Here is a 24,041-nt window from a genome sequence, read left to right as displayed (position 1 = left end):
ACCCCTGGGACACTGCACTCAGTCCATCCCCCAGCACTGACCCTTGGGACACTGCACTCAGTCCATCCCCTGCACTGACCCCTGGGACACTGCACTCAGTCCCCCAGCACTGACCCCTGGGACACTGCACTCAGTCTCCCAGCACTGACCCCTGGGACACTGCACTCAGTCCCCCTGCACTGACCCCTGGGACACTGCACTCAGTCCCACAGCACTGACCCCTGGGACACTGCACTCAGTCCCCCAGCACTGACCCCTGGGACACTGCACTCAGTCCATCTCCCAGCACTGACCCCTGGTACGCTGCACTCAGTCCCCCAGCACTGACCCCTGGGACACTGCACTCAAGTCTCCCAGCACTGACCCCTGGGACGCTGAACTCAGTCCCCCAGCACTGACCCCTGGGACACTGCACTCAGCCCATCCCCCAGCACTGACCCCTGGGACACAGCACTCATTCCATCTCCCAGTACTGACCCCTGGGACACTGCACTCAGTCCCCCAACACTGACCCCTGGGACACTGCACTCAGTCCATTTCCCAGCACTGACCCCTGGGACACTGCACTCAGTCCCCCAGCACTGACCCCTGGGACACTGCACTCAGTCCCCCAGCACTGACCCCTGGGACACTGCACTCAGTCCATCCCCCAGCACTGACCCCTGGGACACTGCACTCAGTCCCCCAGCCCTGACCCCTGGGACACTGCACTCAGTCCATCTCCCAGCACTGACCCCTGGGACACTGCACTCAGCCCTTCCCCCAGCACTGACCCCTGGGACACTGCACTCAGTCCCCCAGCACTGACCCCTGGGACACTGCACTCAGTCCCCCAGCACTGACCCCTGGGACACTGCACTCAGTCCCCCAGCACTGACCCCTGGGTCACTGCACTCAGTCCCCCAGCACTGACCCCTGGGTCACTGCACTCAGCCCTTCCCCCAGCACTGATCCCTGGGACACTGCACTCAGTCCCCCAGCACTGACCCCTGGGTCACTGCACTCAGTCCCCCAGCACTGACTTTGATGACTGAAATCCCCCATTTCTGTGATCCTGTTGCCCCATTTCTGCTTCAATTTCCCATGAAGAATGATTATCGATTCTGTTGTCTCTGACAGGAATTCACATTTTTCAATGGATTCGGTCTGTCGAGGTCAGTGAAGACGGCTCCTGTAAGATATCGATGCGGTTTGGATTGGATGGAAAGGATTATATTAGTTTCGAGCCAGACAGAATGAGATGGGTCGCATCCAATCCCATTGCTGTGAAGACTAAAGAGAAATGGGATTCGGATCAATCCTGGAACAGCTACTGGGAAACATATCTTCAAGGAATATTTGTTCAACATTTGAACAGATATTTAGAAGCTGGAAAGGAATATTTTGGACGGAAAGGTATTGATTTGAGTTTTGATCCATGTTCTGATCTAACTTCACTGATCTATCAAACCGTTCTCCCATTCCATTCAGTGTCTGTCTATTGTTTGTGTTTTCACCCTTTCCCATTACAGTTCAGCCTGAAGTCTTCATCTCCAGAAGTGAGGCCAATAGTCAGTACAAGCCGCTCACTCTCTCCTGCCTGGTTACTGGGTTTTATCCTGTAGACATCGAGGTGACCTGGCTAAGGAATGGAGAGGTAATGTCTGAGACACAATCCTCGGGGCTTCGACCGAACCACGATGGGAGCCATCAGATCCAGAAAGAGATTGAAATAAATGCTGGGATGAGGATCAATACTCCTGTCAAATTGAACACAGCAGCCTGGCAGAGCCCAAGCTCCATCAGTGGGGTAAGGAACTGCACTTTGTGGTATGTTTGCATGTCTGCGCATGTGTATTTGTGTGTATGTGAGTCTTATGTGTGTCTGTGTGTGCATGTGTTTCAGTTTGTGTGTTTTTGTGTGTACATGAGTCTGTGTATGTGTTTTTTCCCATTTTTATTTGCTGTTACATTTTTGATCCATGGATGATTTATGGACGTTTGTCAATAAAGGCAGCCTTTATTGTTAATTCAAGCAGAAGAAAGCAGTGGCCTGTGCCCAGGGCCGGCTCAAGGCACCGGCAACTCGGGCAGTCGCCAGAGACTCGGGTTCCGCGCATGCGCAGTTGGGCCGGTGCCACCCAGCACATGCGCGGTGGCCGCCCTCCCCCAGGGCGGCCCCCCCGGTCCGCCCCCCCCCCGCTCGGTCCGCTCCCCCCGCCCGGTCCGCTCCCCCCGCCCACCCCCTTTGGTCCACCCCGCCCCGCCCTCGGGTCCGCCCCGCCCCGCCCTCGGGTCCGCCCTGCCCCACCCTCGGGTCCTCCCCCCCCGCCCCGCCCTCGGGTCCTCCCCCCCCCTCCCCGCCCTCGGGTCCTCCCCCTCCCGCCCCGCCCTCGGGTCCTCCCCCGCCCCGCCCCGCCCTCGGGTCCTCCCCCCCCGCCCCGCCCTCGGGTCCTCCCCCCCGCCCCGTCCTCGGGTCCCCCCCCCGCCCCCCCGCCCTCGGGTCCTCCCCCCCCGCCCCGCCCCGCCCTCGGGTCCTCCCCCCCCGCCCCGCCCTCGGGTCCTCCCCCCCGCCCCGCCCTCGGGTCTGCCACCCCGCGGGTCAAACACCCCCCGCGGGTCAAACCCCCCCCCGCCCGCCCTCCCCCCGCTCCCCCCTCCCCCCGCTCCCCCCCTCGGGTCCGCCCCCCCCCCCGCTCGGCTCCCTCCCCTCGGGTCCGCCCGCCCCCGCCCCTCCTCGGCCCCGCCCCCCCTCGGCCCCGCCCCCGCCCCCCCCCCCCCTATGTTTCAGAGACCTAAAGAGCTTTCATAGAATCATAGAATGTACAGTGCAGAAGGAGGCCATTCGGCCCATCGAGTCTGCACTAGCCCTTAGAAAGAGCAGCCTACCACGTCCACACCTCCACCCTCTCCCCATAATCCATTAACCCCCACCTAACCCTTTCCCGTACCACCCTCCCCGGACAGGCGCCGGAATGTGGCGACTAGGGGCTTTTCACAGTAATTTCATTGAAGCCTACTCGTGACAATAAGTGATTTTCATTTTCATTTTCATTTCATTTCATTGGACACTAAGGGCAATTTAGCATGGCCAATCCACCTAACCTGCATGTCTTTGGACTGTGTGAGGAAACCGGAGCACCCGGAGGAAACACATGCAGACATGGGGAGAACGCGCAGACTCCGCACAGTGACCCAAGCCGGGAATCGAACCTGGGACCCTGGAGCTGTGAAGCGACTGTGCTAACCACTGTGCTACCATGCTTCGCATAGTTTCACTTTGTCAGCAGAGAAAGCGACCCTTTCTTTTTCCCATTCTGCTTTCTCCTGTAATAACCGGCTAATTCTCATCAAAAGGCCACTGTGGGAACCAACTCTTTCTGCGGAACAGGCTGATGCGAGCAGAATCCTTTCGGCCAGCCGTGGCGCCAGTCGGCGGGGCGCCAAAGGCCGTTCGCATCAGATGGCAGGGGCGCCAAGCACTCCGGCGCGGGCCTAGCCCCTAAAGGTGTGGAGAATTCCACACCTTTAGGGAGGCCCAATGCCGGAGTAGTTCTCGCCACTCCGGTATGCCGGGACCCCCCGCCCCGCCGGGTAGGGGAGAATCCCGGCCCTGATAATTCTCCTCTGCAGAACAGGCTGATGCAAGCAGAATCCCGCCCCTGATAACTCTCTCTGCAGAACAGGCTGCTGCAACAGAATCCAGAACCTGATAACTCTCTCTGCAGAACAGGCTGATGCAATGGAATCCAGAACCTGATAACTCTCTCTGCAGAACAGGCTGATGCAAGCAGAATCCAGAAGCTGATAACTCTCTCTGCAGAACAGGCTGATGCAACAGAATCCAGAACCTGATAACTCTCTCTGCAGAACAGGCTGATGCAAGCAGAATCCCGCCCCTGATAACTCTCTCTGCAGAACAGGCTGATGCAAGCAGAATCCAGAACCTGATAAATCTCTCTGCAGAACAGGCTGATGCAAGCAGAAACCCGGCCCTGATAACTCTCTCTACAGAACAGGCTGATGCAAGCAGAATCCAGAACCTGATAACTCTCTCTGCAGAACAGGCTGATGCAACAGAATCCAGAACCTGATAACTCTCTCTGCAGAACAGGCTGATGCAACAGAATCCAGAACTTGATAACTCTCTCTGCAGAACAGGCTGATGCAACATAATCCAGAACCTGATAACTCTCTCTGCAGAACAGGCTGATGCAACAGAATCAAGAACCTGATAACTCTCTCTGCAGAACAGGCTGATGCAACAGAATCCAGAACCTGATAACTCTCTCTGCAGAACAGGCTGATGCAAGCAGAATCCAGCACCTGATAATTCTGTCTGCAGAACAGGCTGATGCAAGCAGAATCCAGAACCTGATAACTCTGTCTGCAGAACAGGCTGATGCAAGCAGAATCCAGAACCTGATAACTCTCTCTGCAGAACAGGCTGATGCAAGCAGAATCCAGAACCTGATCACTCTCTCTGCAGAACAGGCTGATGCAACAGAATCCAGAACCTGATCACTCTCTCTGCAGAACAGGCTGATGCAACAGAATCCAGAACCTGATAACTCTCTCTGCAGAACAGGCTGATGCAACAGAATCCAGAACCTGATAACTCTCTCTGCAGAACAGGCTGATGCAACAGAATCCAGAACCTGATAACTCTCTCTGCAGAACAGGCTGATGCAACAGAATCCAGAACCTGATAACTCTCTCTGCAGAACAGGCTGATGCAAGCAGAATCCAGAACCTGATAACTCTCTCTGCAGAACAGGCTGATGCAACAGAATCCAGAACCTGATAACTCTCTCTGCAGAACAGGCTGATGCAACAGAATCCAGACCTGATAACTCTCTCTGCAGAACAGGCTGATGCAAGCAGAATCCAGAACCTGATAACTCTCTCTGCAGAACAGGCTGATGCAACAGAATCCAGAACCTGATAACTCTCTCTGCAGAACAGGCTGATGCAAACAGAATCCCGGCCCTGATAACTCTCTCTGCAGAACTGGCTGATGCAACAGAATCCCGGCCCAGTTAACTCTCTCTGCAGAACAGGTTGATGCAAGCAGAATCCAGAAACTGATAACTCTCTCTGCAGAACAGGCTGATGCAAGCAGAATCCAGAACCTGATAAATCTCTCTGCAGAACAGGTTGATGCAAGCAGAATCCCGGCCCTGATAACTCTCTCTGCAGAACAGGCTGATGCAAGCAGAATCCCGGCCCTGATAACTCTCTCTGAAGAACAGGCTGATGCAAGCAGAATCCAGAACCTGATAACTCTCTCTGCAGAACAGGCTGATGCACAGAATCCAGAACCTGATAACTCTCTCTGCAGAACAGGCTGATGCAATCAGAATCCAGAACCTGATAACTCTCTCTGCAGAACAGGCGGATGCAAGCAGAATCCCGGCCCTGATCACTCTCTCTGAAGAACAGGCTGATGCAAGCAGAATCCAGAACCTGATAACTCTCTCTGCAGAACAGGCTGATGCACAGAATCCAGAACCTGATAACTCTCTCTGCAGAACAGGCTGATGCAATCAGAATCCAGAACCTGATAACTCTCTCTGCAGAACAGGCTGATGCAAGCAGAATCCAGAACCTGATAACTCTCTCTGCAAAACAGGCTGATGCAAGCAGAATCCAGAACCTGATAACTCTCTCTGCAGAACAGGCTGATGCAAGCAGAATCCAGAACCTGATAACTCTCTCTGCAGAACAGGCTGATGCAAGCAGAATCCAGAACCTGATAACTCTCTCTGCAGAACAGGCTGATGCAAGTAGAACCAGAACCTGATAACCCTCTCTGCAGAAATGGTTGATGCAACAGAATCCAGAACCTGATAACTCTCTCTGCAGAACAGGCTGATGCAAGCAGAATCCAGAACCTGACAACTCTCTCTGTAGAACAGGCTGATGCAACAGAATCCAGAACCTGATAACTCTCTCTGCAGAACAGGCTGATGCAAGCAGAATCCAGAACCTGATAACTCTCTCTGCAGAACAGGTTGATGCAAACAGAATCCAGAACCTGATAATTCTCTCTGCAGAACAGGCTGATGCAACAGAATCCAGAACCTGATAACTCTCTCTGCAGAACAGGCTGATACACAGAATCCAGAACCTGATAACTCTCCCTGCAGAACAGGCTGATGCAAGCAGAAGCCAGAACCTGATAACTCTCTCTGCAGAACAGGCTGATGCACAGAATCCAGAACCTGATAACTCTCCCTGCAGAACAGGCTGATGCAAGCAGAAGCCAGAACCTGATAACTCTCTCTGCAGAACAGGCTGATGCATGCAGAAGCCAGAACCTGATAACTCTCTCTGCAGAACAGGCTGATGCAAGCAGAATCCAGAACCTGATAACTCTCTGCAGAACAGGCTGATGCAAGCCGAATCCAGAACCTGATAATTCTCTCTGCAGAACAGGCTAATGCAAGCAGAATCCAGAACCTGATAACTCTCTCTGCAGAACAGGCTGATGCAAACAGAATCCAGAACCTGATAACTCTCTCTGCAGAACAGGCTGGTGGAACAGAATCCAGAACCTGATGACTCTCTCTGCAGAACAGGCTGATGCAAGCAGAATCCAGAACCTGATAAATCTCTCTGCAGAACAGGCTGATGCAAGCAGAATCCAGAACCTGATAAATCTCTCTGCAGAACAGGCTGATGCAAGCAGAATCCAGAACCTGATAACTCTCTCTGCAGAACAGGCTGATGCAAACAGAATCCCGGCCCTGATAACTCTCTCTGCAGAACAGGCTGATGCAAGCAGAATCCAGAACCTGATAACTCTCTCTGCAGAACAGACTGATAAAAACAGAATCCAGAACCTGATAACTCTCTCTGCAGAACAGGCTGATGCAACAGAATCCCGGCACTGATAACTCTCTCTGCAGTACAGGCTGATGCAAACAGAATCCAGAACCTGATAATTCTCTCTGCAGAACAGGCTGATGCAACAGAATCCAGAACCTGATAACTCTCTCTGCAGAACAGGCTGATGCAAGCAGAATCCAGAACCTGTAATTCTCTTTGCAGAACAGGCTGATGCAACAGAATCCCGGCCCTGATAACTCTCTCTGCAGAACAGGCAGATGCAAGCAGAATCCAGAACCTGATTACTCTCTCTGCAGAACAGGCTGATGCAAACAGAATCCAGGCCCTGATAACTCTCTCTGCAGAACAGGCTGATGCAAGCAGAAGCCAGAACCTGATAAGTCTCTCTGCAGAACAGGTTGATGCAACAGAATTTAGAACCTGATAACTCTCTCTGCAGAACAGGCTGATGCAACAGAATCCCGGCCTAGATAACTCTCTCTGCAGAACAGGCTGATGCAAGCAGAATCCAGAAATGTAACTCTCTCTGCAGAACAGGCTGATTCAAGCAGAATCCCGGCCCTGATAACTCTCTCTGCAGAACAGGTTGATGCAACAGAATCCCGGCCCTGATAACTCACTCTGCAGAACAGGCTGATGCAAGCAGAATCCCGGCCCTGATAACTCTCTCTGCAGAACAGGCTGATGCAAGTAGAATCCAGAACCTGATAACTCTCTCTGCAGAACAGGCTGATGCAAGCAGAATCCCGGCCCTGATAACTCTCGCTGCAGAACAGGCTGATGCAAGCAGAATCCCGGCCCTGATAACTCTCTCTGCAGAACAGGCTGATGCAAGCAGAATCCAGAACCTGATAACTCTCTGCCGAACAGGCTGATGCAAGCAGAATCCCGCAGAACAGACTGATAAAAACAGAATCCAGAACCTGATAACTCTCTCTGCAGAACAGGCTGATGCAACAGAATCCAGAACCTGATAACTCTCTTTGCAGAACAGGCTGATGCAAGCAGAATCCAGAACTTGATAACTCTCTCTGTAGAACAGGCTGATGCAAGCAGAATCCCGGCCCTGATAACCCTCTCTGCAGAACAGGCTGATGCAAACAGAATCCAGAACCTGATAACTCGCTCTGAAGAACAGGCTGATGCAACAGAATCCAGAACCTGATAACTCTCTTTGCAGAACAGCCTGATTCAAGCAGAATCCTAGCCCTGATAACTCTCTCTGCAGAACAGGCTGATGCAAGCAGAATCCAGAACCTGATAAATCTCTCTGCAGAACAGGTTGATGCAAGCAGAATCCAGAACCTGATAACTCTCTCTGCAGAACAGGCTGATGCAAGCAGAATCCCGGCCCTGATAACTCTTTCCACAGAACAACCTGATTCAAGCAGAATCCAGAACCTGATAACCCTCGCTGCACAACAGGCTGATGCAAGCAGAATCCAGAACCTGATAACACTTTCTGCAGAACAGGCTGATGCAAACAGAATCCAGGCCCTGATAACTCTTTCTGCAGAACAGGCTGATGCAAGCAGAATCCCGGCCCTGATAACTCTCTCTGCAGAACAGGCTGATGCAAGCAGCATCCAGAACCTGATAACTCTCTCTGTAGAACAGGCTGATGCAAGCAGAATCCCGGCCCTGATAACCCTCTCTGCACAACAGGCTGATGCAAACAGAATCCCGGCCCTGATAACTCTCTCTGCAGAACAGGCTGATGCAAGCAGAATCCAGAACCTGATAACTCTTTCTGTAGAACAGGCTGATGCAAGCAGAATCCCGGCCCTGATAACCCTCTCTGCAGAACAGGCTGATGCAAACAGAATCCAGAACCTGAGAATTCTCTCTGCAGAACAGGCTAATGCAAGCAGAATCCAGAACCTGATAACTCTCTCTGCAGAACAGGCTGATGCAAGCAGAATCCAGAACCTGATAACTCTCTCTGCAGAACAGGCTGATGCAAACAGAATCCAGAACCTGATAACTCTCTCTGCAGTACAGGCTGGTGCAACAGAATCCAGAACCTGATAACTCTCTCTGCAGAACAGGCTGATGCAAGCAGAATCCAGAACCTGATAAATCTCTCTGCAGAACAGGCTGATGCAAGCAGAATCCAGAACCTGATAAATCTCTCTGCAGAACAGGCTGATGCAAGCAGAATCCAGAACCTGATAACTCTCTCTGCAGAACAGGCTGATGCAAACAGAATCCCGGCCCAGATAACACTCTCTGCAGAACAGGTTGAAGCAAGCAGAATCCAGAACCTGATAAATCTCTCTGCAGAACAGGTTGATGCAAGCAGAATCCCGGCCCTGATAACTCTCTCTGCAGAACAGTCTGATGCAAGCAGAATCCAGAACCTGATAACTCTCTCTGCAGAACAGGCTGATGCAAGCAGAATCCCGGCCCTGATAACTCTCTCTGCAGAACAGGCTGATGCAAGTAGAATCCAGAAACTGATAACTCTCTCTGCAGAACTGGCTGATGCACAGAATCCAGAACCTGATAACTCTCTCTGCAGAACAGGCTGATGCAAGCAGAATCCAGAACCTGATAACTCTCTCTGCAGAACAGGCTGATGCAAGCAGAATCCCGGCCCTGATAACTCTCGCTGCAGAACAGGCTGATGCAAGCAGAATCCAGAACCTGATAACTCTCTGCAGAACAGGCTGATGCAAGCAGAATCCCGGCCCTGATAACTCTCTCTGCAGAACAGACTGATAAAAACAGAATCCAGAACCTGATAACTCTCTCTGCAGAACAGGCTGATGCAACAGAATCCCGGCCCTGATAACTCTCTCTGCAGAACAGGCTGATGCAAGCAGAATCCAGAACCTGATAACTCTCTCTGTAGAACAGGCTGATGCAAGCAGAATCCCGGCCCTGATAACCCTCTCTGCAGAACAGGCTGATGCAAACAGAATCCAGAACCTGATAACTCGCTCTGAAGAACAGGCTGATGCAACAGAATCCAGAACCTGATAACTCTCTTTGCAGAACAGCCTGATTCAAGCAGAATCCTAGCCCTGATAACTCTCTCTGCAGAACAGGCTGATGCAAGCAGAATCCAGAACCTGATAAATCTCTCTGCAGAACAGGTTGATGCACAGAATCCAGAACCTGATAACCCTCTCTGCAGAACAGGCTGATGCAAGCAGAATCCCGGCCCTGATAACTCTTTCCACAGAACAACCTGATTCAAGCAGAATCCAGAACCTGATAACCCTCGCTGCACAACAGGCTGATGCAAGCAGAATCCAGAACCTGATAACTCTCTCTGCAGAACAGGCTGATGCAAGCAGAATCCAGAACCTGATAACTCTCTCTGCAGAACAGGCTGATGCAAGCAGAATCCAGAACCTGATAACTCTCTCTGCAGAACAGGCTGATGCAAGCAGAATCCAAAACCTGATACTGTAACTCTCTCTGCAGAACAGGCTGATGCAAGCAGAATCCCGGCACTGATAACTCTCTCTGCAGTACAGGCTGATGGAAACAGAATCCAGAACCTGATAATTCTCTCTGCAGAACAGGCTGATGCAACAGAATCCAGAACCTGATAACTCTCTCTGCAGAACAGGCTGATGCAAGCAGAATCCAGAACCTGATAACTCTCTCTACAGAACAGGCTGATGCAACAGAATCCCGGCCCTGATAACTCTCTCTGCAGAACAGGCAGATGCAAGCAGAATCCAGAACCTGATTACTCTCTCTGCAGAACAGGCTGATGCAAACAGAATCCAGGCCCTGATAACTCTCTCTGCAGAACAGGCTGATGCAAGCAGAAGCCAGAACCTGAAACTCTCTCTGCAGAACAGGTTGATGCAACAGAATTTAGAACCTGATAACTCTCTCTGCAGAACAGGCTGATGCAACAGAATCCCGGCCCAGATAACTCTCTCTGCAGAACAGGCTGATGCAAGCAGAATCCAGAACCTGATAACTCTCTCTGCAGAACAGGCTGATGCAAAGAGAATCCCGGCTCTGATAACTCTCTCTGCAGAACAGGCTGATGCAAGTAGAATCCAGAACCTGATAACTTTCTCTGCAGAACAGGCTGATGCAAGCAGAATCCAGAAATGTAAATCTCTCTGCAGAACAGGCTGATTCAAGCAGAATCCCGGCCCTGATAACTCTCTCTGCAGAACAGGTTGATGCAACAGAATCCCGGCCCTGATAACTCTCTCTGCAGAACAGGCTGATGCAAGCAGAATCCAGAACCTGATAAATCTCTCTGCAGAACAGGTTGATGCAAGCAGAATCCAGAACCTGATAACTCTCGCTGCAGAACAGGCTGATGCAAGCAGAATCCAGAACCTGATAGCACTTTCTGCAGAACAACCTGATTCAAGCAGAATCCTGGCCCTGATAACTCTTTCTGCAGAACAGGCTGATGCAAGCAGAATCCAGAACCTGATAACTCTCTCTGTAGAACAGGCTGATGCAAGCAGAATCCCGGCCCTGATATCCCTCTCTGCAGAACAGGCTGATGAAAACAGAATCCAGAACCTGATAACTCGCTCTGAAGAACAGGCTGATGCAACAGAATCCAGAACCTGATAACTCTCTTTGCAGAATAGCCTGATTCAAGCAGAATCCTGGCCCTGATAACTCTTTCTGCAGAACATGCTGATGCAAGCAGAATCCAGAACCTGATAACTCTCTCTGCAGAACAGGCTGTTTCAAGCAGAATCCCGGCCCTGATAACTCTTTCTGCAGAACATGCTGATGCAAGCAGAATCCAGAACCTGATAACTCTCTCTGCAGAACAGGCTGATGCGCAGAATCCAGAACCTGATAACTCTCTCTGCAGAACAGGCTGATGCAAGCAGAATCCAGAACCTGATAACTCTCTCTGCAGAACAGGCTGATGCAAGCAGAATCCCGACCCTGATAACTCTTTCTACAGAACAGGCTGATGCAAGCAGAATCCCGGCCCTGATAACTCTCTCTGCAGAACAGGCTGATGCAAGCAGAATCCCGGCCCTGATACCTCTCTCTGCAGAACAGGCTGATGCAAGCAGAATCCAGAACATGATAACTCTATCTGCAGAACAGCCTGATTGAAGCAGAATCCAGAACCTGATAACTCTCTCTGCAGAACAGCCTGATTCAAGCAGAATCCAGAACCCCTTAACTCTCTCTGCAGAACAGGCTGATGCAGCAGAATCTAGAACCTGATAACTCTCTCTGCAGAACAGCCTGATTCAAGCAGAATCCCGGCCCTGATAACTCTCTCTGCAGAACAGGCTGATGTGAAGCCAGGGGTGTCTCCTGTAAAAGCTGTGAGTCAGATATTGCTGAATGCAAGGAAGATCGTTACAAGCTGTACGTTAGAGACTATAATCCACACTCATACTGTGAAGACAGTGCACTAAATAAATCATCGTCTGAAGCAAGGTCTCATCTTTTGACCTTCATCCTTATTATTTTTACCCCTTTCCACCTCTCTGTGTTTGTCTGTCTTATGGATGTGGCGAGAGGATGGGACAGTTAAATGGGGAGTCAGGTATAATTTGTCATCGTGCAGCTTTATTTACTGCGTAAGTCATCTTTTTGTTTTGTTTTTCATGAACACTAATTGTGTTTAAATTTACATGACTGGGCAGCCAAGGCCAAAGACTTTGGCTATTTTTAGAAGAATTATTTGTTAATTCACGTGCTGCAACTCCAGGACGGGTAGGGCTGGAATTGACCGCGTACTACCCAGGGTGTCATAATGGTGTGTGTTGTGCGTGTGTGTGAAACTGTGTTCATTCGTGTTTGTGTGCCTATGTGCATGTGTGTGTCTTTGTATACAATATGGTGTGTGTCTTTGTGTGCATGCAGGCATGTTTGTGTGTGGCTCAGACTGTGTGTATGATGTGTGTGTCTGAGTTTATGCCTGTGTGTGCTTGTGTTTGTGTGAGAGTGGTGTTTGTGTGTGAGTGTATGTGTGTGTGTCTGTGAGCGTGTGCCCATGTGTATGCACATTTGTGAGTGTGTGTCCATGTGTGTGGGCCTGTGTGTGTGTCTGTGCCTGTGCGTTTCTGTGTGTATGTGTCTATTTGCATTGTAAGGGTCAGTATGTGTATGTATGTGTGTGTCTGTGTATGCATGTATGTGTGGTTCTGTGAGTGTGTGTGCATGTGCATGTGTCTGTGTGCATGTGTGTGAATATGTCTGTGTGCATATGTGTATATGTGCATGTGTGTTAGGGCCAGTGTGTGTGCATGTATGTGTGTATCTCTGTATCCATGTGTGTGTTACTGTGTATGTGTGTGTGTAAGTATGTGTCCGTTTGCATGTGCGTGTCTGTGTTTATGTATGTGTTGTGTATGCATATGTGTGTTTGTATGTGACAGTGCATGTGTATATGCATATGTATGTCTGTGTATATGTGTGTGTGCATATATACGCGTGAGTGTGTGTCTGTGTGACGGTGTATACGTGTTTCTGTCCCTGTCCCCCACAGATCAATCAATTTTCACCCCTTATCAAACATTCCCTCCATTTCCAAACACTGGTTATTGTCACGAATCCTTGTGTGAAACCTTGGGCTGGATTCTCCGCTGGCGGGATTCTCTGTTGTGCCGGCAGCGCACCCACACCCGGGGATTCCCGATGGCGTTGGACTGTCCACTATGGGAAACCCCATTGGCCGGCTGGTGGGATGGAGAATCCCGCTGCTGGCAGGGGTGCGCTGCACCCAAAAACTGGTGTGATGGGACGGAGAATGCTGCCCTTAATCATTCACCCTCTGGAAGTCCATCTGGAGCAGATCCATAGACATTCCCTTATCCACCATGTCAGTGAGATCCTGATCAAATTCAATGTGATTAGTCAGACATGAGCCCCCATCACAGATCCATCCTGTCTCTCTTTGATCAGCTGATTCTCGTCCCAGTGTCTGGAACTCAATCTCTGGACATTTGTGAATCTTTTCTTTGAGTTGGATTCTCTCACTTATTCCATGTGTTGACCATGGTGGCTTCACTGCAGTCGGTTAGGACTAAGTTCTGTGTTGGATTGTACCAAGTGCTTCTTTTGAAGCGTTTGTTCTGTTTATCTGTTGTTTCCCTCATTATCAGCTCAGCCCAGTTTCCTGTGGTCAGTTTATTCCTCATCCCTTTGAAGTTTGATGTGAAACCCATCAGTGATGCTGCATCCTGGGCCGTACAATGTTACCCTGGAGACTGAGCAAGGACAGGACACAGAGACATTGGGGAGAATTAGAACTGAACTGGCCGGGAAGGTAACCCACGGGATTGGGAAAACACGGCTTTGACACCCCCATCAATGGGAATCTTTAGTGACTTCACTGGAGAGTGAAATCGGGCGAGTGTAAAACCAACATTCCCACCAATCCCATCAATTCCCAATGGGCGGCTTCAGTTCAAATTGTCCCCAATTAACACAGAACTGGGAATGGATCCGGGAACAGAGACAATCCTCATATTATTCACATGTGTTTCAGAATTCCCAGGAAACAGTGGGGAACGCTCCAAGTCTGGAATTATAATCGGATTAGTCATCACTGCACTGGCTGTTATATTCGGGATAATCGGAATAATCATCTGGAAAAAGCAAAGGAAAGGTAAGAATCAGAGAGAGGGGGAATGTGGAACTGAGGGGACAGAGTGAGTGTGGGGGAATCCCCAGTACTGGGAGTACAGGGCACTGAGAGGGGAGAGAGAGGGGAATGTAGAACTGAGGGGACAGAGTGAGTGTGGGGAATCCCCAGTACTGGGAGTACAGGACAGTGAGAGGGGAGAGAGAGAGAGAGGGGAATGTAGAACTGAGGGGACAGAGTGAGTGTGGGGAATCCCCAGTACTGGGAGTACAGGACACTGAGAGGGGAGAGAGAGAGGAATGTAGAACTGAGGGGACAGAGTGAGTGTGGGGAATCCCCAGTACTGGGAGTACAGGACACTGAGAGGGGAGAGAGAGAGAGAGGGGAATGTAGAACTGAGGGGACAGAGTGAGTGTGGGGAATCCCCAGTACTGGGAGTACAGGACACTGAGAGGGGAGAGAGAGAGGAATGTAGAACTGAGGGGACAGAGTGAATGTGGGGGAATCCCCAGTACTGGGAGTACAGGACACTGAGAGGGGAGAGAGAGAGAGAGAGGAGAATGTAGAACTGAGGGGACAGAGTGAGTGTGGGGAATCCCCAGTACTGGGAGTACAGGACACTGAGAGGGGAGAGAGAGAGAGAGAGGAGAATGTAGAACTGAGGGGACAGAGTGAGTGTGGGGAATCCCCAGTACTGGGAGTACAGGACACTGAGAGGGGAGAGAGAGAGAGAGGGGGGAATGTAGAACTGAGGGGACAGAGTGAGTGTGGGGGGAATTGCCAGTACTGGGAGTACAGGACACTGAGCGGGGAGAGAGAGGGGAATGTAGAACTGAGGGGACAGAGTGAGTGTGGGGGAATGTCCAGCACTGGGAGTACAGGGCACTGAGAGGGGAGAGAGAGAGAGGGGAATGTAGAACTGAGGGGACAGAGTGAGTGTGGGGGGATCCCCAGTACTGGGAGTACAGGACACTGAGAGTGAGAGAGAGGGGAATGTAGAATTGAGGGGACAGAGTGAGTGTGAGGGAATCTCCAGTACTGGGCGTACAGGTCATCCCATTTGGAGTATTGTGAGCAGTTTTAGGCCCCGTGTCTAAGGAAGGATGTGCTGGCCTTGGAAAGGGTCCAGAGGAAATTCATAAAAATGATGAAAAGCTTGGAGTATGAGGAACGGGTGAGTACTCATTTGAGTTTGGAAGGATGAGGGGGGATCTTATTGAAACTTACAGGATGCTGCGAGGACTGGATAGAGTGGATGTGGACAGGATGTTTCCACTGGGAAGAAAAACTGGAACCTGAAGGAACAGCCTCAGACTGAAGGGATGATCCTTTAGAACTGAGGTGATGAAGAATTTCTTGAGCCAGACGGTGGTGAATCTGTGGAACTCTTTGCCGCAGAAGGCTGTGGAGGCCAAATCACTGAGTGGCTTTAAGACAGAGATAGATAGGTTCTTGATTAATAAGGGGATCAGGGGTTATGGGGATAAGGCAGGAGAACTGGGATGACAAAAACATCAGCCATGATGGAATGGCAGAGCAGACTCGATGGGCCGAGTGGCCTAATTCAGCTCTTATGTCTCATGTTCTTCTGGTCTTAAACCCACTGCACACACTCACATCCTCACCTACTGAATATGGATGGTATGGAAGAGATCTACGGGATCTCCATAAAGTGTAAGGATGGAGGGGAGTGTGGGAATGAGTATTTCTCACACAATCTCCATTCCCTCCCACTTGTTGTGTTCTCACTCTCTGATAATGGATTATTCCCCATTCTAACTGACATTTATTTTACTTCTGCAGATTTACAAAGTGTGATCTACAAAATTGCTCCCATTAAGGACTGATGGGAAATATTTTTGGGAATGAAATACATTTATTCAAATTTCAAATTTTACACCAAATGATCAAATGTTATTACATTTAAATTAAAATGATCTAGCTTTTTAAAAAATCATTCAATATATCTCACGATCAAATGTTACCCGAGTCAAGATTGAAGAATATTTAACATGTGAGTGGGTGGAGAGGACAATCCGGTTGTAGATTGTTCCGCAAATGGATGGAATGGAGGATGCCAACATGGATGTCCCTGGAGTCAGGCCTCATGGAGAAGCTGAGGAAACACCGACTGCAGCTGTCAGGCAGGCTGCAGAGCAGCTGGGGGCTGGTAGATTTGGACATGGAGATTGAGAAAATCCCACTCCCTCCCCCCAGGAAATCAGAGAAAAGAACAGTGTGGATGGAGAGTGAAACAAGAGACATTTTATTACAGCAACAAATAGACATTGTACAACTTTGTGATAGAACATAGAACATAGAACGATACAGCGCAGTACAGGCCCTTCGGCCCTCAATGTTGCACCGACATGGAAAAAAACTAAAGGCCATCTAACCTACACTATGCCCTTATCATCCATATGCTTATCCAATAAACTTTTAAATGCCCTCAATGTTGGCGAGTTCACTACTGTTGCAGGTAGGGCATTCCACGGCCTCACCACTCTTTGCGTAAAAAACCCACCTCTGACCTCTGTCCTATATCTATTACCCTTCAATTTAAGGCTATGTCCCCTCGTGATAGCCACCTCCATCCGCGGGAGAAGGCTCTCGCTGTCCACCCTATCTAACCCTCTGATCATTTTGTATGCCTCTATTAGGTCACCTCTTAACCTTCTTCTCTCTAACGAAAACAACCTCAAGTCCATCAGCCTTTCCTCATAAGATTTTCCCTCCATACCAGGCAACATCCTGGTAAATCTCCTCTGCACCCGTTCCAAAGCTTCTACGTCCTTCCTATAATGGGGCGACCAGAACTGTACGCAATACTCCAAATGCGGCCGTACTAGAGTTTTGTACAACTGCAACATGACCTCATGGCTCCGGAACTCAATCCCTCTACCAATAAAGGCCATCACACCATAGGCCTTCTTCACAACCCTATCAACTTGGGTGGCAACTTTCAGGGATCTATGTACATGGACACCGAGATCCCTCTGCTCATCCACACTACCAAGAATTTTACCATTAGCCAAATATTCCGCATTCCTGTTATTCTTTCCAAAGTGAATCACCTCACACTTCTCCACATTAAACTCCATTTGCCACCTCTCAGCCCAGCTCTGCAGCTTATCTATGTCCCTCTGTAACCTGCAACATCCTTCCGCACTGTCTACAACTCCACCGACTTTAGTGTCGTCTGCAAATTTACTTACCCATCCTTCTGCTCCCTCCTCTAGGTCATTTATAAAAATGACAAACAGCAACGGCCCCAGAACAGATCCTTGTGGTACGCCACTCGTAACTGAACTCCATTCTGAACATTTCCCATCAACCACCACTCTCTGTCTTCTTTCAACTAGCCAATTTCTGATCCACATCTCTAAATCACCCTCAATCCCCAGCCTCCGTATTTTCTGCAATAGCCGACCGTGGGGAACCTTATCAAACGCTTTACTGAAATCCATATACACCACATCAACTGCTTTACCCTCGTCCACCTGTTCAGTCACCTTCTCAAAGAACTCGATAAGGTTTGTGAGGCATGACCTACCCTTCACAAAACCATGCTGACTATCCCTAATCATATTATTCCTATCTAGATGATTATAAATCGTATCTTTTATAATCCTCTCCAAGACTTTACCCACCACAGATGTTAGGCTCACCGGCCTATAGTTACCGGGGTTATCTCTACTCCCCTTCTTGAACAAAGGGACCACATTTGCTATCCTCCAGTCCTCTGGCACTATTCCTGTAGCCAATGATGACCTAAAAATCAAAGCCAAAGGCTCAGCAATCTCTTCCCTGGCTTCCCAGAGAATCCTAGGATAAATCCCATCAGGCCCCGGGGACTTATCTATTTTCACCTTGTCCAGAATTGCCAACACTTCTTCCCTACTCACCTCAATGCCATCTATTCTAATAGCCTGGGTCTCGGCATTCTCCTCCACAATATTATCTTTTTCCTGACTGAATACTGACAAAAAGTATTCATTTAGTATCTCGCTTATCTCCTCAGCCTCCACACACAACTTCCCACCACTGTCCTTGACTGGCCCTACTCTTACCCTAGTCATTCTTTTATTCCTGACATACCTATAGAAAGCTTTTGGGTTTTCCTTGATCCTACCTGCCAAAGACTTCTCATGTCCCCTCCTTGCTCGTCTTAGCTCTCTCTTTAGATCCTTCCTCGCTTCCCTGTAACTATCAAGCGCCCCAACTGAAACTTCACGCCTCATCTTCACATAGGCCTCCTTTTTCCTCTTAACAAGAGATTCCACTTCTTTGGTAAACCACGGTTCCCTCACTCTACCCTTTCCTCCCTGTCTGACTGGTACGTACTGATCAAGAACACGCAATAGCTGTCCCTTGAACAAGCTCCACATATCCAGTGTGCCCAACCCTTGCAGCCTACTTCTCCAACCTACACATCCTAAGTCATGTCTAATGGCATCATAATTGCCCTTCCCCCAGCTATAACTCTTGCCCTGCGGGGTATACTTATCCCTTTCCATCACTAATGTAAAGGTCACCGAATTGTGGTCACTGTCTCCAAAGTGTTCACTTACCTCCAGATCTAACACCTGGCCTGGTTCATTACCCAAAATGATAGTTATGATAGATTTGGACATGGAGAGTGAGAAAATCCTACTCCTTCCCCCCAGGAAATCAGAGAAAAGAACAGTGTGGATGGAGAGTGAAACAAGAGACATTTTATTACAGCAACAAATAGACATTGTACAACTTTGTGATAGTTATTGCTAAACAACGGAAATCTCAGGAAAATGGTCCAAAGCATTTGGACATTTGTGTTAATGAGATATTTTTCTACTTTGTAAACTGTTGTCATCTTAAAATGGTTCATGGAAATAAAATGATTTTGATTTATTCAGAATGACTCCTGGTTGAAGCAAAAATACAACAACAACCTCAAACAGAACACAGACAATTTATAATTTAGAAATAGAATTCCCATTAAATAAGAGAAAACCAATATTTCCTCAAAATGAAACATTAAAAATCCCTCCTCTCTGTGCCTGAGGGTCTCTGTCACAAAGGGGGGGGGGGGGGGGAGATAAAGACATCCTCTCTGCAAGAGCTGCCCCCTAATGCCCCCTGTATCTTCCCCGTATCCGTATCCTGCCCCCTCTAGTGGCAGAGACATGCCCAGCAGCTGCTCACTGCTCATTGAGGAGCTGCTGAGCAGAAGCTGCATCCGTTAGAGGTACAGACTCGGGACACTCCCCACATTAAAACGCTGAAGGGGCAGCGTGGGGATGTCGCCTGCCCTCCCACCCTGACCCTCCACTGCCTCGCTGAGTCGCACCTCACCCACTGCATTGGCCGCCCAGCGGTAGAATAGAAAGTTTGGTACAGCCTGTCCTCCCACTTGCTGCCATCTTTGCAAAATAGACTTACTTCCATGAGGAACTCTTCCCCACGCCCTGCCCCCGCCCCCTGCCAGACGAAGCCCGTGATTAGTTTGTTGGCCCTGGTGAGGAAAGATTTGGGAATGAAGAGGAACCCAGGCAGCACATTTATTTTGACCCTTTGTGCCGTTCTGTCCAGCGAAAGAGGAAGCGAGTCCCATCTTTGCAGGTCCCTTTTCACCTCCTCCACCAGGCTGGAGAGGTCCCATTTGTGGATCCTTGTCAAATGGCTTCTCGAAATTTAAATTGATCACATTCACTGGTTCTCCTTTGTGTAACTTTCTTGTTGATGCACAATCAATTGCACAAAGACTAAGATTGGGTACAACTGTGGCTTTATTACAGTCAGATGCGTGGCCTCCTGCTGCAGCTGGCGAAATGGCAGATCAATGGAGGACAGGCGTATTTATACGGCTCCGTGTGGGCGGAGCTAGCCGGCAGGGGCTACCGGCGAACCTGTAGTACAGGTCCTACCTTACATGCCCTAATACAGAAGCACATAGTGATTCACCACATTCACCCCCTGTTAAAAATGAGTCCGGCAGGGGTGGTGTGGAACTATATACAGTGTTGAGAACTATGTACAGTGTCTTAGAAAAGAAGTGGGGGAGAAAAAAAAATGTCCATTTTGATGGTCCGGTGCCCATTAGAGATTCAGTCGATCCGGTGCTTTGACGGTTCGCTGGGGGAGATGTAACGGTGGCGGCGATGTCGGTGCTGGTGGTGCTGGTGTCACCGACGTTGGTGCTGGCAGTGCTGGTGCTGGCCTGCTGTCAGATGACTCCGGGAGCATGCCAAAATCATCTTCTTCCTCTTGCGTGGGCAGGAGAAGGAGGAATAGGCTGATGGGGTTAATGCTGGTAGCGCCGGGGGTGGGGAGGATGGCGCCTGGGTGGGGAAGTGTGTTTGGTTGGAATCTGACAGTGACAGGTCCCTGAGGGAGACAGTATCTTGGCAGCCATCAGGGAACTCCACGTAGGCATACTGGGGGTTGGCGTGAAGCAAGTGTACCCTGTCCACCAAGGGTCCGCCTTGTGGAGCCGGACGTGCCTATGGAGCAGGACCGGTCCTGGAGCTGCGAGCCAAGTCGGGAGCGACACCCCAGATGTGGACTTCCTGGGGAAGGTAAAAACACGTTCATGGGGTGTGTTGTTAGTGGCGGCGCACAGTAGTGACCGGATGGAGTGTAGTGCATCAGAGAGGAGCTCCTGCCAGCGGGAGGCTGGGAGGTTTCTGGACCGTAGGGTCAGCTGGATGGCCCTCCAGACCATCCCGTTCTCCCTCTCTACCTGCCCGTGTCCCCGGGGGTTATAGCTGGTCGTCCTGCTGGAGGCGATACCCCTGCTGAGCTGGAAATGACGCAGCTCATCACTCATGACCGAGGATCCCCTGTCACTGTGGATGTAGGCGGGGAAACCGAACAGATCGAAGATTGTGTTGAGGGCCTTGATGACGGTGGCAGACGCATATCGGGGCATGGGATGGCGAAGGAGAATCAGGAGTACTCATCGACCACACTGAGAATGTACGTGTTGCGGTTGGTGGGGGGAAGGGCCCTTTAAAATCTACACTAAGGCGTTCAAAGGGGCGGGAGGCCTTCACCAGGCGCCGCGGTCCGGCTGGTAGAAGTGCGGCTTGCACTCTGCACAGACCTGGCAGTCCCTGGTGACTGTCTGTACTTCCTCGACGGAGTAGGGCAGGTTGCGGGCTTTGATGAGGTGGTACAGTTGTGTGACCCCCGGGTGACAAAGGCTGTCGTGCAGGGCCTGGAGTTGGGCTACTTGTGCGCTGGCACATGTACCTCGGGAGAGGGCGTCTGGGGGCTCATTGAGCTTGCCGAGGCGATACAAAATCTTGTAATTATAGGTGGAGAGCTCGATTCTCCACCGCAAGGTTTTATGTTTTTGATCTTGCCCCGCTGTGTGTTGTTGAACATGAAGGCTACCGACCGTTGGTCAGTGAGGAGAGTGAATCTCCTGCTGGCCAGGTGATGCCTCCAGTGCCGCACAGCTTCAACGATGGCTTGGGCCTCTTTTTCGACGGATGAGTGCCGAATTTCGGAGGCATGAAGGGTGCGGGAAAAGAATGCTACGGGTCTGCCTGCCTGGTTTAGAGTGGGGGCAAGGGCGACATCTGATGCGTCGCTTTCTACTTGGAAGGGCAGTTTCTCGTCTACTGCGTGCATCCCGGCCTTGGCTATGTCTGAGCGAATACGGGCGAAGGCCTGTTGTGCCTCGGCCGTGAGGGGGAATTGGGTGGACTATGAGTGGACGGGCCTTGTCCGCATAGATTGGGACCCACTGGCCGTAGTACGAAAATAACCCCAGGCAGCGTTTGGGGTCCTTGGGGCAGTGGGGGAGGAGAAGCTCCATGAGGGGGTGCATGCAGTCGCAGTCGGGCCCGAGAAGTCCATTCTGGACTACATAGCTGAGGATGGCTAAGTGGGTCGTGCTGAACACACACTTCTCTTTATTATACGTAAGGTTGAGAAGTGTGGCGGTGCTGAGGAATTTAGCGAGGTTGGCATCGTGGTCCTGCTGGTCATGGCTGCAGATGGTGACATTATCTAAATACGGAAACATAGCCCGCAAACCGTACCGGTTGACCATTCGGTCCATCTCCCTTTGGCAGACCGAGACCCCGTTAGTGACGCCGAAGGGAACCCTAAGAAAGTGATAGAGCCGACTGTCTGCCTCGAAGGCAGTGTATGGACGGTCCGATTTACGGATGGGGAGCTGGTGGTAGGCGGATTTTAGGTCTACAGTTGAGAAGACCCGGTAGTGCACAATCTGATTGACCATATCAGATATGCGTGGGAGGGGCTACGCATCGAGCTGCGTGTATTGATTGATGGTCTGGCTGTAGTCCAGGACCGTTCTGTGTTTCTCCCCAGTTTTAACGACAACCACTTGGGCTCTCCAGGGGCTGTTGCTGGCCTCAATGATACCCTCCCGAAGCAGCTTCTGGACCTCGCACCTGATGAAGGCCTTGTCCTGGGCACTGTACCATCTGCTCCTGGTGGCAATGGATTTGCAATCGGAAGTTAGATTGGCAAAGAGGGAGGGGGCTCAACCTTGAGGGTTGCGAGGCCGCAAATGGTGAGTGGAGGTAGGGGCCCGCCGAATTTGAGGGTGAGGCTCTGGAGATCGCACTGAAAATCCAGGCCCAGCAATAGTGCAGCGCAGAGGTTGGGGAGGACGTAGAGACGGAAACCGCTGAATTCTACACCCTGGACTGTGAGAGTGACCCTGCAGAACTCTCGGATCGGGACAGTGGAATCCGGAGGCCAGGGAGGTCCATTGATTGGCGGGGTGGACCGCGAGAGAGCAGCGCCTTACCGTATAGGGTGTATGAAGCTTTCGATGCTCCCGGAGTTCAGCAGCCAAGAGGTCACGTGGCCGTTGATTTTCACCGTTGTCGAAGCGGTGGCCGAGTTGTGTGGACAAGACTGGTCCAGCGTCATCGAGGCGAGCTGCGGGTGATCGTCAGAGGTTTCAGACGGAGAGCATTGGGGACCCAGGTTGTGGGATGTCGTTGGCGTTCCTACCCCATGGAGAAGACAAGATGGCGGCGTCTGGAGTTCCTGCGGGAAGAAAATGGCAGCGCCCATGGGCCACATGTGGACTGAGGGGAAGGGGATGACGGCGCCCACTGGCCGCACGTGGCCCCGGGAGGTGAAGATGGAGGCACCCACTGGCCGCACGTGGCCCCGGGAGGTGAAGATGGAGGCACCCACTGGCCGCACGTGGCCCCGGGAGGTGAAGATGGCGGTGCCCATTGTGCGTTTGGCGGGGGGGGAGGGGGCAATAACGGCGACTGCGCAGGCCTGGCACACTGCGGCGAAGTGGCCCTTTTTGTTACAAGACACAAACGTTGTGGCGCGGGCCGGGCAGCGTTGGCGGGGGTGCTTCTGTTGGCCGCAAAAGTAGCAGCGGGGACCCCGGGGTGCGCAGATTGGCATGCAGCTCAGGTATATTGGCTGGGCAGGGCCCCAGCCTGGGGGATCGTTTGCGGGGTCCAGGAGGGATAGGAGGGGTGGGCCGCGCGGCGAGAGGGGTAGGCCTGAACATTATGGGAGGCGACCATCATGGAGAGTGGTAAAGTTTTTGTCTCCGCTAGTTCCAGCAGTTGTTGCCGGATGAGGTCCGACCCAATCCCCGTTACGAACGCATCGCAGATGAGGAGATTAGAATGTTCGATGGCCATAATGGCCTGACAGTCACAGT

General features: G+C 51.0%; 2 protein-coding genes across 3 annotated transcripts in view; both read left to right on the top strand.

Moving 5' to 3' along the window:
• Positions 1-16,337, top strand: part of LOC119976116 (class I histocompatibility antigen, F10 alpha chain-like) — a 61,123-nt gene extending 44,786 nt beyond the window's left edge. For both annotated transcript variants that reach the window (XM_038816295.1, XM_038816294.1), the window contains 4 exons: positions 1,120-1,395; positions 1,512-1,789; positions 14,288-14,407; positions 16,187-16,337. In XM_038816295.1, coding sequence (XP_038672223.1) covers positions 1,120-1,395; positions 1,512-1,789; positions 14,288-14,332 — 599 coding nt within the window. In that variant the 3' untranslated portion in view covers positions 14,333-14,407; positions 16,187-16,337. The remainder of the gene's footprint in view (positions 1-1,119; positions 1,396-1,511; positions 1,790-14,287; positions 14,408-16,186) is intronic.
• LOC119976111 (stonustoxin subunit alpha-like) overlaps positions 1-24,041 on the top strand; it is a 784,268-nt gene that overhangs the window by 666,997 nt on the left and 93,230 nt on the right. The window lies entirely within an intron of this gene.

Source organism: Scyliorhinus canicula, chromosome 13 (genome assembly GCF_902713615.1).
Source record: "Scyliorhinus canicula chromosome 13, sScyCan1.1, whole genome shotgun sequence".
In the NCBI taxonomy this organism is placed as follows: Eukaryota; Metazoa; Chordata; class Chondrichthyes; order Carcharhiniformes; family Scyliorhinidae; genus Scyliorhinus; species Scyliorhinus canicula.
This window is presented reverse-complemented; position numbering and strand designations above follow the sequence as displayed.